The sequence below is a fragment of the Colobus angolensis genome, unplaced genomic scaffold (genome assembly GCF_000951035.1).
Source record: "Colobus angolensis palliatus isolate OR3802 unplaced genomic scaffold, Cang.pa_1.0 Scaffold341, whole genome shotgun sequence".
In the NCBI taxonomy this organism is placed as follows: Eukaryota; Metazoa; Chordata; class Mammalia; order Primates; family Cercopithecidae; genus Colobus; species Colobus angolensis.
In genome coordinates this window covers 2742248-2760594 of record NW_012116722.1, presented here as the reverse complement: position 1 = coordinate 2760594, position 18347 = coordinate 2742248, and the positions used below count along the sequence as shown (strand labels likewise).

The following is an 18347-nucleotide window of genomic DNA, read 5'->3' as shown; positions in this document are numbered from 1 at the left end:
AGGCAAATTTTATTAATTTACAGGTCATTTAAGTGGCAAGGCTAGAGTTTAAATACAGATCATCTGTCTTAAAAATGCTGCTCTTCACTACTGAATTAGGAGGTCTCCCTAACGTGTCCCCTGTTAGAGGACTCCTGTAGCAATAGTAGAAAGACATCAATCCCTCAAAGCTTGTAGGCTTTGACAAAGTCTCCCAGAGGCTTCTCCTTTCACGCTCTCTTAAATTATGACAAAAAGGGAGAAGGAAGGTTTTGCTTTTTTGTGCTATGCGCTGTGGTTACTGCAGCAGGAGAAAGCAAATAGCTGGGGGCAGGATTTGCTTTCTTGACTCCTGATTCATAAAAACAAAGCCAGACAGAGCTCTTAGCCATCTGCCAAGAAGAAGTTTCTGAATTAGCTGCATGGCTCCCATGGATGCATATCTGAGGTAAAGCATGCCTACAATGTTCCCTGTACTTTTTCATTTGAAAATTAGCTATGCCCTCCAACTTCAAAGCCTCACTTTGAAAACAGTTGCCTCCTGTACAAATGTGGCTCTCTGTGGGGTATTATGATCTTAGGGAAACTATGGCTTTTCTTCCTGTTTAATGCCTGCCTGCTGGCTCTTCTTTTGCTTGGTTCCTCCCTGCCAGCTTTGGCATCCAGCATGATGGGAAAGAAAATGACTGTGAGCCTGTGGGCAGACACCCCTACATCATGTCCCGCCAGCTCCAGTACGATCCCACCCCACTGACATGGTCCAAGTGCAGCGAGGAGTACATCACCCGCTTCTTGGAGTAAGTGACAGTGTCTTGTGATACCCTCACCTGGGTCTCTAAACTGGAAGTTCGGCCAGGCGCGGTGGCTCACGCCTGTAATCCCAGCACTTTGGGAGGCCGAGGCGGGTGGATCGCAAGGTCAGGAGATCGACCCACCATCCTGGCTAAGATGGTGAAACCCCGTCTCTGCTAAAAATACAAAAAATTAGCCGGGCGCATTGGCAGGCGCCTGTAGTCCCAGCTACTGGGGAGGCTGAGACAGGAGAATGGCGTGAACCCGGGAGGTGGAGCTTGCAGTGAGCCGAGATCACGCCACTGCACTCCAGCCTGGGTGATGAGCAAGACTCCATCTCAAAAAAAAAATAAAAAATAAAAAATAAAAAATTGGAAGCTGCGTTGAGTTTTACACAGAGAGGCTGATGCCTGGAAAAGGCTAGGTTCCATCCCGCAGACCACAGTGTCAGGGTAGCATCAGAAGGAGCAGATGGGCTCTGCCCTCTGGCCACAGGCAGGTGAACATCCTGTCCCATCCCAGATTGCTGTTGCCCCAAAATATCTTTTTATGAGCCAATTATGAATTAAGTCCTTGGGAACTGGCAGGAACACCCAGTGGAGATCAGAGTGGTCACTCAAACCTCATTGAGAGTCGGATAATGATTTTCTAATTTTACCATGGTTTGTATTTTCTAGATAAACTAAGTTTATGTTGTGGGATATGATTTGCATTTTCTTTAATAACTCCCTCCTTGGGCCTAGAGGGTTCTCTGCCTTGTAAAAAATAAAGTTAAGACAAAGAGTAAACCAGAGGGAAGTTTCTGTTGAATGAAAGGCTCAAAGTGAATCCTAAACAACTCCTCTCATTTCCGTCAACTTGTTTTCAGCCGAGGCTGGGGGTTCTGTCTTGATGACATACCCAAAAAGAAAGGCTTGAAGTCCAAGGTCATTGCGCCCGGAGTGATCTATGACGTTCACCACCAGTGCCAGCTACAGTATGGACCCAATGCTACCTTCTGTCAGGAAGTAGAAGTAAGTGTTGGCTATCTTAGTACCTCTTGGGTACTAAGTACCTCTTGGGCATATGCAGGGCTTCAGATCTCCAGCATGCTGAAGGAAGGGCCAGGGCAATGTTTGGAAATTTGAATATCCAGATACAGAAATAGAAGCTTTACATTTAAGTCAAGGTGTGTCTGTAAGGCAAAACAATTAAGCTGGAGTCATATCCCTTGATATTGCCACCTTGGTATTCTACAAACCCTACATTCTGTTGCAAATGGGTGGTAGTTGAGGCTGTTCCATAGTGATTTTCAGGATTCACAGTGATTCACACCTGCAGACTCCATAGCAACTAACTTAATCCCTAAAATTGCTCCCTTTCTTGAATTTCACATCTGGCTAAAGTGTACCACCAACTCCCAAGGTAGAAATAGGATTTATTCACCAATTCATTGTTCTTGTTTATTTTCAATGTCCAAATAATAATTCAGGATTTGACACTGTACCTTCTGAAGAATCTATAGCTCTGTTCTGTCTCCTTCATTATCACTGTCACTGCCTCAATTCAGTCTCTCATCATCTTTCCTTGCTATCGTAATTATCTCCTACCTAGTCTCCCTCCTATTCAAATTGTTGCTCAAGTTATTTTTTAAAAACACGATCTAACCATGGTCTACTCTTGCTGTTAGGGTCCCCACTGACCACAGGATAAAGTCCCAGCTCCTTTTGAGGCAGTCCTTCGTGATTTGGAAACTGTCTGTTCTCTGAACTCATCCCTTATAATGCAAAAGCATCTGTGTTAATACATACATATTGACAAGGCAAGTCTCGCTGAATCCCTGCCAGATTCTGTGTTATGTACTGAATAAGAAGAAAATATAAGCACTCAAAAATTAATAAGACAAAGTCTCTGCCCTCGAGGAGCTCATGGTAGAAGAGGCAGGCATAAAAACTTTAATACAGTGAGATAAATTCAAACCAAAACATAGAAAAAAACTTAAAGGGGAAAGTAAATAACTATGCTTAGACAGAACAAGCAAAGTTAACAGAGAAGGCAAAGTTCATACAAAAATCCTCACCCCTCACTTCTAACTAGCTACCAAGTTACGCCAATTCTGCCTCCTAATGTTTTTTTTTTTTTTTTTTTTTTTGAGACAGAGTCTTTCTCTGTCGCCCAGGCTGGAGTGCACTGGTGTTATTTTGGCTCACTGCAACCTCCGCCTGCCCGGTTCAAGCAATTCTCGTGCCTCAGCCTCCCAAGTAGCTGGGATTACAGGGACACGCCAACAGGCCCGGCTAATATTTGTATTTTCAGTAGAGACGGGGTTTCTCCATGTTGGTTAGGCTGGTCTCAAACTCCTGACCTCAGGTGATCCACCCGCCTTGGCCTCCCAAAGTGCTGGGATTACAGGAATGAACCACTGTGCCCTGCCTAAATATTTCTAAAATCCACCTTTTCCTAGATGACTATAGCAGTTTCCTGATTGGTAGAGTCTGAACGCTTCCCCTTAACTCTGATTCATTTTCCAAAATGCAGCCTAAGTAACCTTTCTAAGTGGAAATCCATTTATCAATGGATTTATAAATACTCCTCTGTGAGTAGAATATCTCGTGGCCTTCCTATTTTCTTGCAATAAAGTACAAATTTCCTAAAATGGCTTAAGAAGAGGCTTCAGAATTTGCTCTCCTCTTGCTCTCTGGCCTTATGTTTTAAAATGTTGTTTTAGCCCTTCACTCTCTAATCTGCTACTGATTATATGTATATTGAATTTTATCACTAATCTTCCCTATCCGGGAAGCCTCTCCTTCATATTTTCATCTCTTTGTATCTCTGTATTTTATATAATTTATCTTTATCCTCTAGTTCACTAGTTCTCTCTTCAGATTTGTCCAATTATACATTATATTTAACCTGTCTATTGACTTTTTAATCTCATTTATCATATTTTTATTTATAAAAGTCTGTTTGATTATTTTTCTGAATTTTCTCTCACTTTCATGGTATTTTGTTCCTAATTTTAAACTTTTGATGTAATCTTTTATTTCTTTAATAACATGTGACATTTATTTTGCAATTTATACTGAGTAATTTCAGTGTTCAGAGTCTATATGCATCTGTTTCTCCTGTTTGGGGTTTCTTCACATATTATGTATTATTTCCTTTTGTGGTTTTTTGCTTTTATTGTGAGCTTTTAGTTATAAAACTTTATGTCAGGTTTTCCCTTAGGGTTCAGATGGCTAGCACATTCTTTCAGAGAAAATTTTCACTTCTGTCTCTGGGTCAGTTTAAAAGGTTATTGATTTGATGTTGTGTTGACTTCGTGAGCAGCGTGGGGACAAGTGTGGATACCATCTCTTAGGAGTAATATCTGGCCACTCCTTCTGGAGTTAAAGTCAAAAGAGACAAGTTTTCTGTGTACCTAGATTTCAGGTCACCCTTTTACTCAAGGTCTTATATGAAGGTCTCCAACTTCCTACCTTACATAGGCCCTAGGCATTGTCTCCAGTATCTAAGTGACTAATAAATCGAAGATCTAAGTAATTAGGTTTGCATCTCCAGATTAACATTTCTGCTACATTTTTAGCCTTTGGGGAGTTTCCTTACTTTCTTGGTGACTCAAGGATGTGCTTAAAAAAACATTTAAAATATATTATGCATGATTTTAGAAGATTTATAGAAGTAAGGGTTTTCCAGGGTATCTTGTTGTTTACTAGAAACGGGACACCCTACTTATCTCTAGTCAGCTCGTCTTTTGCACTCCATGTTTATCTGTCGTGAACATCCTCCATTCTCTGAAAGTGCTGGATTCTTCACAACCTCTAGAACCCTGCACACTCTGGTTCCTCGGAATCATCCCTTCTGCTCATCATTTCAGTTTCAGCTTAAATATTCTTTTATATCCTATCCTAAATTTCCTATGTCAAAGCTTTATTAGACTGTATTTTAGGTTCTTGTTTACTGGACTGTCTCCTTTCCTACCATGTCAGCTCTCTGAGGAAATTTTTATCCTTGACAATCAGCAATGCCTAGCACATAGTAGGCACTCAATAGATAAGTGAATGAAGACTTCAGATCCCTTTATATGGCAGCCAAGATAACCTCATCATTTTCCATATTAACAACACCCTAAAATACCAGAAAATGTAGCATCATCCATGTTATAACTTTTTATTTTGAGATAGTTTAAACTCCAAATAAATTGAAAAAAATTAGTACAAAGTTTCTGTGTACCATTCACCTAGCACATCATCCTTTCTAAATGCTCAGTGAACTTAAAGTAAAAGAAATCCACAGAAAGAAGGAAAAAGAATAAAAGGGGGAGTGATAAGCATGAATAGATATTAAGGCTGAAGTGGAGATAACAGAAGAGTTATGTGGGTTTTCACATCCACATTGGAAGAGACAATGATGTATTCTCCTTGAACAGGGCCAGGATTTAGAACCGAGACCTTTGCATGAACTGCTATTCTCATAGAGTTATGCTTCACTGAAAGGATGAACTAGAAGAAATCAACCAAAAGGAAAGAGAGATGAGAAAGAAGCATCTTTCATCTCAGCCTGGTTTCTAGTGGGGAAGTGGGGGGGTGTGTGGAAATATTGGTGAATAACTTTCTCACTTGGAAATTCTTTACTACAGGCCATGCTCATGCTAATCTAGAGTTTAAATTTGTACCCTGTATAGCTTGAGTACCTTCATTGCAATAATAATCATAATAATAATAAATAAAACATTTGGCCTGGAGATACCATGGATGCCTGAAAATAAAGGTGAAACTGGCCCAGAGGAACCAACACTCAACCAAGGTGGCATGAAACTCCAGTAGATAAAGCCACCCTAGGCCGGTTGCAGTGGCTCATGCCTGTAATTCCAGCACTTTGGGAGGCTGAGGTGGGCGGATCATGAGGTCAGGAGATCAAGACCATCCTGGCTAATACTGTGAAACCCCATCTCTACTACAAATGCAAAAAATTAGCCAGGCGTGGTGGTGGGCATCTGTAGTCCCAGCTACTCAAGAGGCTGAGGCAGGAGAATGGCATGAACCCAGGAGGCAGACCTCGCAGTGAGCCAAGATCGCCCTACTGCACTCCAACCTGGGCAACAGAGTGAGACTCCATCTCAAAAAAAAAAAAAAAAAAAAAAGCCACCCTTCAGATGAGTTCATAATTCAGCTTCTAATTCAAAATCTAATGTAGTCTATCTTCAGTTAAATGAGAAGAGACAATAAGCCCTTAAGAACTTTCAAAATTTGAATTTTTATATAGGTATAATAAAATAAATATATAAGAATGAATTGTATATGAGAAAAAAATACCATAAGATATATGTAAGGCAGATATGAGGAGGAATAAATAAAGCTTCTGGAAGTGGAAAGTGTGGTTATTGATTTAAAAATTCAGAGAATGGATTAAAGAGCAGACTTGACACAGTTGAAAAGAAAATCAATCAACTGGAATTTAGAACTGAGAAGATTACTTCCCATCCCATTTGGGTGCTTCTTAGGGGTGTATGATGGAGGAGAAAGTTTGTTCAGTTCTCATATACAAGAAGATTGAAAGCTGAGGAATATGAAAGTGAGGTTGAAACACAAAGCACAGAATAAGAAGGTCCATCAACAACAATTACAGTTCCAAAAGGAGAGAAAGGAGAGGCAAAGTTTAGAGAGAGAAAGATTGATAATTTTCTAAAATGGCTTAAAATATGAAGTCATATGGTGAAAAAACACATGCAGTGTAGAACACAATAAGTGGATAGAACTATGGAAGATGAATAGACAGAAAAAAATACTAATAGATAGATGGAAGCAGCTAAGCCATTTCAGATGGCATCTGAGAATCCTGCCAACCTTCCTTTGTCCAGAAATAAGAAGGAATATGCAGCTCTCTTCCTGGAAACTGAAACCAGCTGCCTACTTTAGGTAAAAGTGAACAAGCTGAGGCTTTCTAGATGGAAGAGTTTCTGTTTTCTTCACTGAGCAGGCTCAAGTTATAACCCCTAACTGTTAGTAATCAGGTTGCCTTCTAGCCACAGTTTAGATTTACCTTTCATAGACGATCACCAGTTACCCTTCCCAAGGGCAATGAGTGCTGGTTATTGTGCCAAACATATAGAAATGATCCTCTCAACCCTTAGAAAATAGGTTTTATCCCTCATTTCCATATTACCTAGTACGATCTATAGACCATTGTTTATGAATGATGACAAAGTCCAAGTTAAGCTTGAACTGCAAACTCTAATGATTACTTTCTGTCACTCTTAGTCACTAGCAACAGTGACATTTATTATGAGTGTGTGGATGAGTGTATATATTTTACCATAACTATAGAAATGCTTTGGGGCATGTTTTGAAAATACAAAAAAAGTGCAATTTGTTTTCTAGAACATCTGCCAGACACTGTGGTGCTCCGTGAAGGGCTTTTGTCGCTCTAAGCTGGATGCTGCTGCAGATGGAACTCAATGTGGTGAGAAGAAGGTGATGTGTCAGGTCACGGAATGAGGTGGGAGGGCGGTGGGCAGAGTTCTTGGGAGGAGCTGAGGAGAAGGCCCTAGAGGGCACCTCTCTCTGAGGGAAGAGCAGTGGATGGAGGTCATACAGTCAGACCAGCCAGAGGAGAGCACCCTACATCCACCACTCCTGGCGAACCTGCATTGGGAGCAGGTAGTTAAGGAGGGAGGGCTGAGGTTCAGTTTCATGCTTCACTTGCAAAACATCTGTTTCATCTTTCCCTGATGAACTTCTATGGAGTTTATGGTCAACATTTCCTAAGCTTATTATCAGCTTTCCTTTTGACTTTTTTTCTCACATATTGAAGATTGAAAAGGATAAGCCAGCAGCTTCTTCTTCCCAAAAACGTAGGATTTAGGCCACTTATCATCTTCTTTCTCATCATCTGACATGACTGCATTTCTTGAAGTTCTGCTACTTTACTCAGCCGGCAAGTCAGACACCACAGAACTCAGAGAGGTTTGATATCCTCTAGACTGGGTTTCTTGTGGGCCTAGAGCTTATGTGTTTAGTGGGCATCTTTATGCAGCTTGAGTGTGGCGGGACCCCTCACTGAGATTATTGAACCCGGACAAAATGCACGGTGGCCAAAAAACACAAGGGGACAAAAAGGATTATCAGGCAATAAAACACGTCCGAATCCTCCAGGAAATGTGATTATTCATGATAACCACGTAGCATTTCTTTTTGTTTTCATTTTTGTATATTCACTCTCCTAAACCGATAGTTGTGGAAGGATTGCCTTGAAGAGGGAAGACAGTGGATTTTTTCTTAGTTGCCTGAAAGGGCAGAGCTGCAAACAATGGGTAGAGTTAAAGGAAAGCAGAATTTTTTTCTTGATATGATGAAGAACTTCCTAACAACTAGTGTGTTTTGGCAGTGAAATTGACTTTTTGCAGAGGATGAGTTCTCTGCTGCAGTCGTTAAGTACCCAGAGAGCTATAAAGAAGTGCTATTCACTGTGCCAGTCTGTGAACTATTGTGGTTTGCAACAAGATAAGGATCATGCACCAGAAAGTAAATCAACTATGTTACTAAGCAACTATGTTACTAAGCATACTAAGCTGACATGCTTTTCATAACAAGACTTTCTCAATGAAAGAAGTAGCATGTTGATTTACAATCTCCGGCGCAATCTGCCATCCACACTGTGTGGCACCTCTGTGATTAGGCAATGTAAAGTTTCCTTCCATTCCTGAAACTCTGATTCTAAAACCCAAGACTCTTGGCAGAAACTTGTATGGGCCCCTCCTTGTTTTACATTTGATGTGTGACTCTAGAAAGCTGGCTTGCTTGCAGGAATTGGGTTTAGACTTCTAGGGCTCTTGGCTCAGCTTGCTATGGTAACCTTACTGACACGGCCATCTTCTGTCTCCTCTCTTTCCAGTGGTGTATGGCAGGCAAGTGCATCACGGTGGGGAAGAAACCAGAGAGCATTCCTGGAGGCTGGGGCCGCTGGTCACCCTGGTCCCACTGTTCCAGGACCTGTGGGGCTGGAGTCCAGAGTGCAGAGAGGCTCTGCAACAACCCTGAGTGAGTTCAGATAAATGTATTTCCCTTCCCTCCACATGTGCTGGGGATTGGGGGTGGGGGCAGTCTTGAATGGCATGACCTCAGTGACCCCAAGCCTCCTCCGGGGAAATTAAATGGGTTCCCCGGGACAAAAAGGAACAAGAAGATCCACAGAGAGTCGGAAAATAAGTGGTTCTGTTTTGTGTTGTTTCATTTTGGCTTGACACTGGATTCTTATTAAAACTTGGATAAGTAAGCTGATTTTATCATTTGGGGAAATAAAGCAAATTTATTTTAAATGTGCAATCAATGTGAGAGCCTCTAGGAGATTATGCAATTAAATCTTTTTAAATAACTCCATTTTATCAGTAGAGATTAGTGAAACCCAATTTTGCTGATAAGATTATAGTTTGTTTTCAGTGATAATGAATATACAATGTTATGAGAATATTTATTTCCTTAAGCAACTAATAAAATAGATACATTTTTGAGGACAATTATTTTTAATATTTTTAGATAAGGATTTTTATAAGCCCTAAAGTTCCATAGTAGCCTGTTAAGGATTCTGTAAATGTCATTTTACAAGTGACTTTCAATTGTTTAAGCAAATTGCTTAATTTTTCATATATTCTATTTGTATGATAATATTATATATGAGGTAAATTTAAACTTGCTTGTTTTCCAAATACACATTACATTCTTAATTTCATTATTTTCTGATATACTGTCTCCCAAGTAATTTCTTGAAAGTGTATATGTGATACCTCCTTTAAGTGGAAATTATATTGTTTCTTTTACCTAGATTTGCATTTATCTACTTTGAAGAGTAGGAGTCACGTTTTTTAGAAGACAAGCAATAAAAGCGATTTTATCCCTCAGTATCTCAGTTCCAAAGATTATTTATCCTTTTTGTTAATAACCGTATTACCTAGATGTATGGTATTTATATATAAGTATATGTATATATATGCATGTATACGTTACATATATACATATATGTACTATATATAATATATTTTTTCTAAGGGTTAATAAGTTAGTATGTGTAAGGAATTTAACACAGTATCTACTACAAAATAAGGTGTCAATAAACAGTAGTTATTATGATATCTTTATCATTTACCACATTTATAAATATGCATTTGGAAATTCTTCACAAAATTATTTCAAAATTTCACCCTTTGATGAAAGTTGTTTTCATTTAAATATCGGATTTCTGTGACTTCCAAAATTCAAAACCAAGAGTTTCTCATAGAGTACTTTATTTTTAGAGAAAATTGTCATTTAACAGTTTGTTTCCATGTGATCCAGAAATGTGATTTCCATTTTCATTTGAGAGATCAGAAAAGAAAGGCAATTTGCTCTGAGACTTATTGTCAATGCTGTATATTCAGACACCACCAGTGTGTAACCTTCTTGGGAGGCTGGTCAGTGACCTGTGGCTACCAGAGAAGGGAACTCCTAGTTGAGGAAGTGAAGGATGAATCTCTAACCTGGCTTCAGGAGAAAGGTAGTTCTAATTCTCACCTCCAAGGCCACAGTTTGTCATAGAGTCTCTTTGGGTGAGTGGACATGCCTATTCTTCATTGCCGGTTTGCTTAAATTCATTGCTAACACTGCCAGTGGCACCACATCATAGATTCAGATCTGTGATTCAAGTTACAGAGTCAGGCCACCACATGAGCCAGCTGATCTTGGGACTGCATACTTGCTGTAGGTCAACTGTCTAGTGAGAACCCAGCAGAGCTTGGCTCATAAGAGGCTGTCAGTGATATTGATTGGATGGAAATGAATTGGAGAGATACCAGGTCATAGAGTGTGACTCCATCATCACAAACAGAAAACCAGCCTAACCGTAAATAGCAAGGACAATTCTTGGTACCTCCTACAGGGAGTCAACGAATGAGGAGCCTACTATGTGAGCTGCCTTGGTCAAAGCTCTTTCATGAGCGAGGAACACAAGCTTACTCAGGCCACTTGAGGGAGGGGAGGTATAGAAAATCTCATGGGCATTCAAGGAGAACAAAGTACTGCAGAACCAACAAGAATTACAGCTGCAACCAGTACTTGACAAGACTGCCAGGATTTGAGTTCTCTGTCTCTCAGGATTTCGTGGTCAGGCAGTATAACACAGTGGATAAGAGCTCAGGCCTTGGATCAAGGAAGATGACGATTCAAATCTTGGCTCTGCCACTACCACCTGTATCCTTTGTGGAGCTGTTCTGGCTTTCTGTGTCTCTGGAATATGATTTCATCTGGACTGCTCACTCAACATGCCTTCTGCCTTTGCACTGAGAAGCACTTTCCAGCCATCCTTTAAGACCATTCTCCAGGAGTGGTCTTACAAGCCCTTCTGTAAATCCTTCCCAACTAGCCTCATTTCCATGGCTTTCCCCCTTCACAAAACTTTCATTGTACTTCCAGTCTGTGATACATAACTCCTGTCTTAAATTTTCTCTCATTTCTTATATAGGTTATTTTTTTCTCCTCAACTAAATTGTAAACTTCTAGGAAGCATAGAGCATGGGTTGACCTTCGTTTGCACTCTCTTCTCCCTGAACGTAGTGTTGAGCACATGGTAGTATATAAATACTGATTGATTATTATTCACAATAACAAAAAAAAGTGCTATCAGTTATTGAGCTCTCATTCTGTGTTAGCTACTCTACTAAATCTGTGTGTGCATTGTCTCATGCAGTACTCACGACTTGTGAGATAAAAACTATTATGCTCATTTTACAAATGGAAAAAAAAAAAACTTAGGCTCAGAGAAATAAGGTAACTTGTTCAGATCCACCTAACAAAAAGATAATGCCAAATTAAAACTCCAGACTATTGGCACTCCTGCAATAGGAGGCACACTCCCCGATTCAGATACTGCCGCAAGATGGAGGCCAGAAGCCATGCCTGGGAACCTTCTCAAAGGATAGTTTCCTCACCTCTCTGAGAGCTATAAACCCCTCTCCCATTCTGAGTGATCCATTGATCCTGACAGTAAGGCTATTATGCCCTCAAGTGTATCACAAAGGAAAGAAAAATCGAAGAGTGATTTTTCTAAAATAAGATTAACTTATTCACCCATTGAATATCTATTAAGAGCATTCTATGCCCAAAGTACTATTAGGCACCACAGAGGACACAGAGCTTTGATTGTGCCATCAAAGAACTATCTTTGGGAATGATAGGTTCAGGACGTGCAGGCAACTGGCACACAAAGTGTTGCTGAAGAGGAGAAAAAAAATTACTTCTGGTGGAAATCCAGGAAGGATTCATGAGGGAGGTAGCATTTATTTGGTTCTTCAAGCATGAGCAATATGTATACATGTGGAGACTTTAAGGGAGGAAAAAATCTATCCAAAGGCCCAGAAAAGAAATAGTAAATAAGACAGGTGGCACCACTGGAGCAGTGTAACATGAAGCAGAGTGTGGGAAGTAAATTGTTAAGGTGAGTTAAGGCAGGATTGTGAGGCCTTTGAATGCCAAGCTCAGGAGGCTGATGTGAGCATTGGATGCCATTAGATATTTTAAAACAGAAGCTAAAATAATTAAGGTCATCTGAAAATTTAGCCTGATAATTGCTTGTACTGTGGGTTTAATTTTAAAAGTAGAGATAGAAATGGAGATAAGAATTTTAAAAGTAGAGATAGGAATGAAGATAAGAATTGGACTGGTTTGATTATTGTAAAGTTGAAGTGTATGGAACAAACGTAAGTAGACAGCTGATGACCAGGCAATTGATTGACTGTGGGATCCAAGGAAGGCATAGATGGATGATTCTGAAATCTGACCACTTTTAATTCACCAAATATGAATCAGAGAAGGAGCATACTTGGAAGGAAAATGTATCCTTTTTGGCATAGATTTCAGCTGAGAGATATATAGGTGGAAATGATATATAAACTATTTCAAAACAAGCTACTATACATTAGGACTGAAATGTTGGCAGGCAAGGAAAAAATGTGTAAAATTTGAAGCATTTATTTAAAAGGTAAGTTTTGAGGGCATAGAAAGACATCGTTTTCAAGGCCAGATACCACAGGATTTTTAAAGGAAAATGTTGGCATTTAAGCAAACTAAAAGAATAGCTTGTCTGTTTCATTTGTAGGCCAAAGTTTGGAGGAAAATATTGCACTGGAGAAAGAAAACGCTATCGCTTGTGCAACGTTCACCCCTGTCGCTCAGAGGTACCAACATTTCGGCAGATGCAGTGCAGTGAATTTGACACTGTTCCCTACAAGAATGAACTCTACCACTGGTTTCCCATTTTTAACCCAGGTAAGGAGCTGTAATGTTGTATCTCAGATCTAGGGAACAGCCATTCTCAAAGCATTTGTCTGTCAGTCAAGGTTTCTGTGATCCATATCAAGTTTAACAAAGAAAATTGTACCCCAGGAATTTTGTAATTTAGAAGATGGAAACACTGACCTGGTTAAGTTGATCAGTAAATGTTGAAGGCTGAATACATTCAACTCCATCTGAGCTTTGTGGGAGATAAAAGAAGTTTATAAAACACACTTCAAAACAGCTGAGGTGCAGTTGAGCCATTAATAGGACATGCAGGAATTCAGTAACTAATTGCTTGTTGATGGACACGAGGAACTGTGATTTTGTCAGAAATTCAGAAGAGAATGTCATTATGGGTTTGAAGTAATTGCAACAAAAAGGCTTCCAGTGAAGCAGTTGATGATTCTGAAGACTACTCATGCTTTCATGAGCAGTCTTTCCACCAGAAGAAAGAAAAGGGAAGGCATTCAAAATAGAGTCATTCCGAGTGGGAGTAGAATAACAGGCGGAAAGGCAAGAAAATAGGAATGAAAGAACAAAAGCCAGCTCTGGGCCAGAAATCAACATTTTTATATGTAGAGAAGTATGAGAAGGGTAGAAAGTAAAATCAAACATCTGAATGTTGCACAAGAGGGATAGGGACATAATGGAGTTGGAGAATGGAACAGCGGCCTTGGCAAAACTTCCAGACACATTCTCTCCTTAAAATGAGGAAGAACCAGTGACCGTTAGCTACAGATCAACATCTAAAAACATATTCGTGTTGTTTGTTGTTATCTGAGTAAGCAATGAAACAGAAAAGATTTTCCTGTGTTAAAGAAATTTAAGGCAAGGTAGTAAAAAATAGCTAATCAAATGGTTCATGATTTTTGAGTTCCAGAAAATCCAGGGTGATAGGACACAAGACAAATCACAGATTTGAGAATCGTGTATTTGGGCTGTTAGACTTATGCAATAGCTTTTGAAAGAAAGATTCTGCAGTGCTTTGCTCAGCTCAGGTATCCAAAATACCCTGATGGCTCTCAGTTGTCAAGGGCAATGTTTGCTCCTTGCCCCCAGTTGTTCGGTGTCATTTATGCTCTAGAGGGGAAAACCACTCGGTTATTGGTGCAATTTAGTTTCCTGAGTCAGACATTTGAATACAGGAAAACTCATGCATATACCCAGGTGTACTCCAAAATTACCAAGTGATGAAAGGCACATCCAGTCCATGCTATCTATATGTATATCCTGCACATTCTCAATTTGTCAAAACTATTTGGGTCAATGGTCCTGTAGACTCTGAATGAGCAGCCTGTCAGAGCTAAGATAGCATAGCTGCTCCAGTGGTATCACATGTGCTTAGTATGAGATCCCCCTCCCAGATACACGGTTGGATTTGTGTGTATCTAACTCTGATGGCTCAAGTAGTTGGACTGGGAATAAAAAGATTTGATTCAGCTTTGCTTTTCATTTGTTTGCAAGCATTCATCATGTGCCTACTTTTTGACTAGCAAAGCAATAGGTACTAAAGAAGTGAGAGTTACACAAGTTGACATCAATCCCACTCACTTTGGAGTGATTGATTTGCTTCTCTAACTCAGATGAAGTTTGCCACCCTCTGACCTTACTTCCTACCCAGTCTATCAGCATTCATCCTCTATCCCGGTAGTTTCTTTACAGATTCCTATGCTATTATTTGGTCATTAGCAGGCAATGACTTATCTGCTAACCTGAATAACTACTACCTTGAACAGCACACTGATTACTTTCCCCATTATACTCTGTCTACAGAGTTGATATTTTGCTTAGTTAACAGGCATCCCTGGCAGTAGTTCATTCATATCAACAAGGATGTATGGAGCATTTTTTCTGTGCCAGATATCGAGTGCCTTACAGCCTCCCAGGCATCCTTTTAGAAATCACCAGAGGATAAAATAAACATACAGCAGAGTTTTCTACTCCCTCAGTGAACAGTGATACTACACAACACTTTATATATTTTTTCCTAATTTTATCTCCACAAGAAAACCCTTCAAGGAAAGCTATTTTTGACCCAATTTTTAGAGATGAGGTAATAGGTTCAGAGGACCTATGTAACTTGCCCAAACTCAGACTATGAGATAGAACCAAGAGTTAGCCCAAGCCTGACTCTGCAGCCTGGTCGTTAACCACAAAAACACACAGGGACTGGGTTAAGTTCATTTCCTTAGGACCAATGCACTGAATTTTGAATTTTCCCTAAGGCAATGTTCATGTCTTTAAAACCTTCGATTATTTCATAAGCCAGGAGCTCTGGTGGAAAACCCAACAACCCTTTTTATTATGATTAAGGCTCAGTTTATTAAACCTATATATCTTGCCCTTGAAAACCAGTGTTTTCTAAACATTTAAGCATTGATGACTAATTATTATATTGCTTAAATAATTTAAGTTGTGATTCTAAGTTTACTTCTTAAGCATCTTAACCAAAAGACAGAACTTAAAACTACACAGTAAATAGAAAACTCTTTTTTCTATTTCTATTTCTAGGGTACTGCACTTACCCTAATCTAATACATCAATACAGCCAGGCATAAACCTAACTAGTCAGGAGGGTGAGGCGGGAGGATCGCTTCAGCACAGAAGTTTGAGGCTGTAATGACCTATGATTGCACCACCTCACTTCAGCCTGGTTGACAAAGTAAGACCCTGCCTCTACAGAAAAATTTTAAAAATGAAAAATAAAATTAAAATAAAACATCAATGACAAGGGTTTAATTCATTTTAAAAAATTATTTCTACTTTTGTTTTTATACCTTTCTATGGTTACTATAGAATATATTCATTTTAATGCCTTCTTATATTTCACTAATACATATTTCTGTGTATTGTGGGGATTACAATAAGATTACCGTATTAGAAAGTACAAGAATGCCATTTTAGACTAGCCAAAGAGTTCAGACACTTGGTAATTACTTGACTGATTTTGGGCTGTGATACAGTCACAAGTTTTCATTTTTGTTTTTCCCCCCAAGCCGATTTGATTTTAGTCCTTAAGCTGAGCTTCCTTTTTAAGTTAAACATAACTTCTTGCATCAGTAAAACATTTTAAGTTATGCCTTTTGCTTTGAGGTTTAGTATTTCTTGGGCTCTGTTGAGGAGCGGCAGGGGTGCACACCACTTCTCTTCATGTGCACACCGCCTTCCCATTTTGGCCTTCCCTTACCGAGCACGAGTTCAAAGGTAAAATGATTAAGAATTGCAAGACAGAGACAACAGCATTCAACCAAGTGTGAGGTCCTGGGTAAAAGCACAGGTCTTATGCCCATGAAGCCCTGCCTGTGAATGGATTTTAGAAACTGGATTCTTTAAAATGATGAAACTCACATTCCAGTCTATTCACAAAACATGAAATGCATCGAAACTTTTCCTTACCTAAGAAATATTTTCATTCTTTTTAGCAAGTTAGGGCTTTCATTTCTATCATTTATTAAGATCATTATCCAAAAATGTTGAGCCACCCTGTTTCTGCAAAATTGAAAATGCGAACTTTGATTCGGTAAGTTCATCTCTTTTCCTAAGTTCCCTTTGAGAGGATTAATCAGACAATGTGGGTGAGAGTTCACTAGTAAATTAGTTTTAGAGCTTTCACTCAGCTGAATTATAAATGGACTTGAAAGCTCTTGAAAGCTAGAGGGCAAAAAATCACATGACCCTACAAAAGGCTGCATCAGGGCAGGGGAATAAATGTGAGACAAGGAAAGTACTCAACTCTGTAGAGATGATGAACTCAGCAAGGTTGATGTCTGGCACAGAGAATCTCTGATACAAGTGATGACTCCCAAGAATTAAGACCATCCATTACCACCCTTGCCTCCTCCTGTAGATCCCTGTGTCACAGGACAACTTAATAATATAACGAGAGCCCTTCCAGAGCACCATGAAAGACAAAGGCCAGAGAAGGAGAGGACAGAGAAGGAGGGCCTCAGGCTCAGCCTTATAAAAGCCTTCAATAGCACTGAACTTTCCATTTAGGATGACTGCTTTCAAACACAGCGTTCTCCCTGGCCTGAGGCACACCTATAGGTCATGGTGGTGGGAGCTCTGGGAGAGTCGCAACAGAGGATCTGTGTGCTGTCGTTGTTGTTATTACAAATGTTTTTTCCTAGATAATTTCTAAGACTCCATAAACCACTATACTTATAGTCAACACACATGTGTGTTTCTTGTGGACAGTGTACTTCAGTTAACCTGTCTAACCTTAAAGCATGTACTAGTCCTGTGTTGTGGAAACAGGGTGGATGGAAGTTTTGAAATTAGGGCCTCTCTTTATGGAGATGCATCATAAATATCACTGGGGAAAGAAGACTTTTCCAGTTTTCCTGTGTGAGGGCCAAGACTTATTATTTTTAAAAGGAATAGATGTGTCTTATAAAAATGCAAGTGCACATAATAGAATGGAACAAAAATGAATTATTATTATCCCACTGCATTGAATGTATTCCTCCAAGATAACCATGCTAACAGCAGGTTTTCATTTGCGCACAGATAGAACCACAATTTGCCAATTCTGCATCTTGATTCACTGAGTACATCATGGCATCGTGGTTTACCAGTTTACCTCATTCCTTTAGTGGCTGCATAGCAGTCCATTATGTAAATGCAACTTAGTGAATCTGTCCATTTCTCTCTGAATAAACATTCCATTGCGGCAATGAACATGCTGTGGTCCCGACTCTTCCCAGTAGCCTTGAAACAGATGATTCCTTAGAAAAGCTCCGGAGTTATTCAGGGCTGCTTTCTATTTTTGCTTTATGTATTCCAAATACAAAATCCAAAATCCAATTCTAAAGTTTAAACCAAAGTCTTAATGAAGTAATCCTTGGATTCAGCACCTGGATTGATGTTCTCATCGTTAGGAGAATAGACTTGTTCCCAGGTTGCTCCCTTTAGTACTTCTATTCCAGTTTGCCCAGTAACAGAGCTAATCATGCTGCCAGAAATGGAGCTACACAATAATCCCAAGTCATGCCTTGTCCCAGAGTCTTGACACTTCTCCACTGGCTCTTTATCCAATTATCTCTTCAACTCTTTGACTTTATCTTGTCAGACAGCTTATCCACTGCACCTTATGTGAAATCAATTGGTTTTCTTTATTTACATATTGGCTTTTATCTTTCTTTTTTTTAAATTTTTTTACATTATTATACTTTAAGTTCTAGGGTGCATGTGCACAACGTGCAGGTTTGTTACATATGTATACATGTGCCATATCTTTCTCTTTTAAGCTTTGTTGTTTGTTTGTTTGTTTTTGGATTCAGGGAGCACATGTGC

General features: G+C 39.5%; 1 protein-coding gene across 2 annotated transcripts in view; it reads left to right on the top strand.

The window, feature by feature from the left end:
• Positions 1-18347, top strand: part of ADAMTS12 (ADAM metallopeptidase with thrombospondin type 1 motif, 12) — a 375774-nt gene that overhangs the window by 257632 nt on the left and 99795 nt on the right. For both annotated transcript variants that reach the window (XM_011952570.1, XM_011952571.1), the window contains exons 8-12: positions 633-776; positions 1640-1784; positions 7131-7223; positions 8644-8789; positions 12874-13043. In XM_011952570.1, coding sequence (XP_011807960.1) covers positions 633-776; positions 1640-1784; positions 7131-7223; positions 8644-8789; positions 12874-13043 — 698 coding nt within the window. The remainder of the gene's footprint in view (positions 1-632; positions 777-1639; positions 1785-7130; positions 7224-8643; positions 8790-12873; positions 13044-18347) is intronic.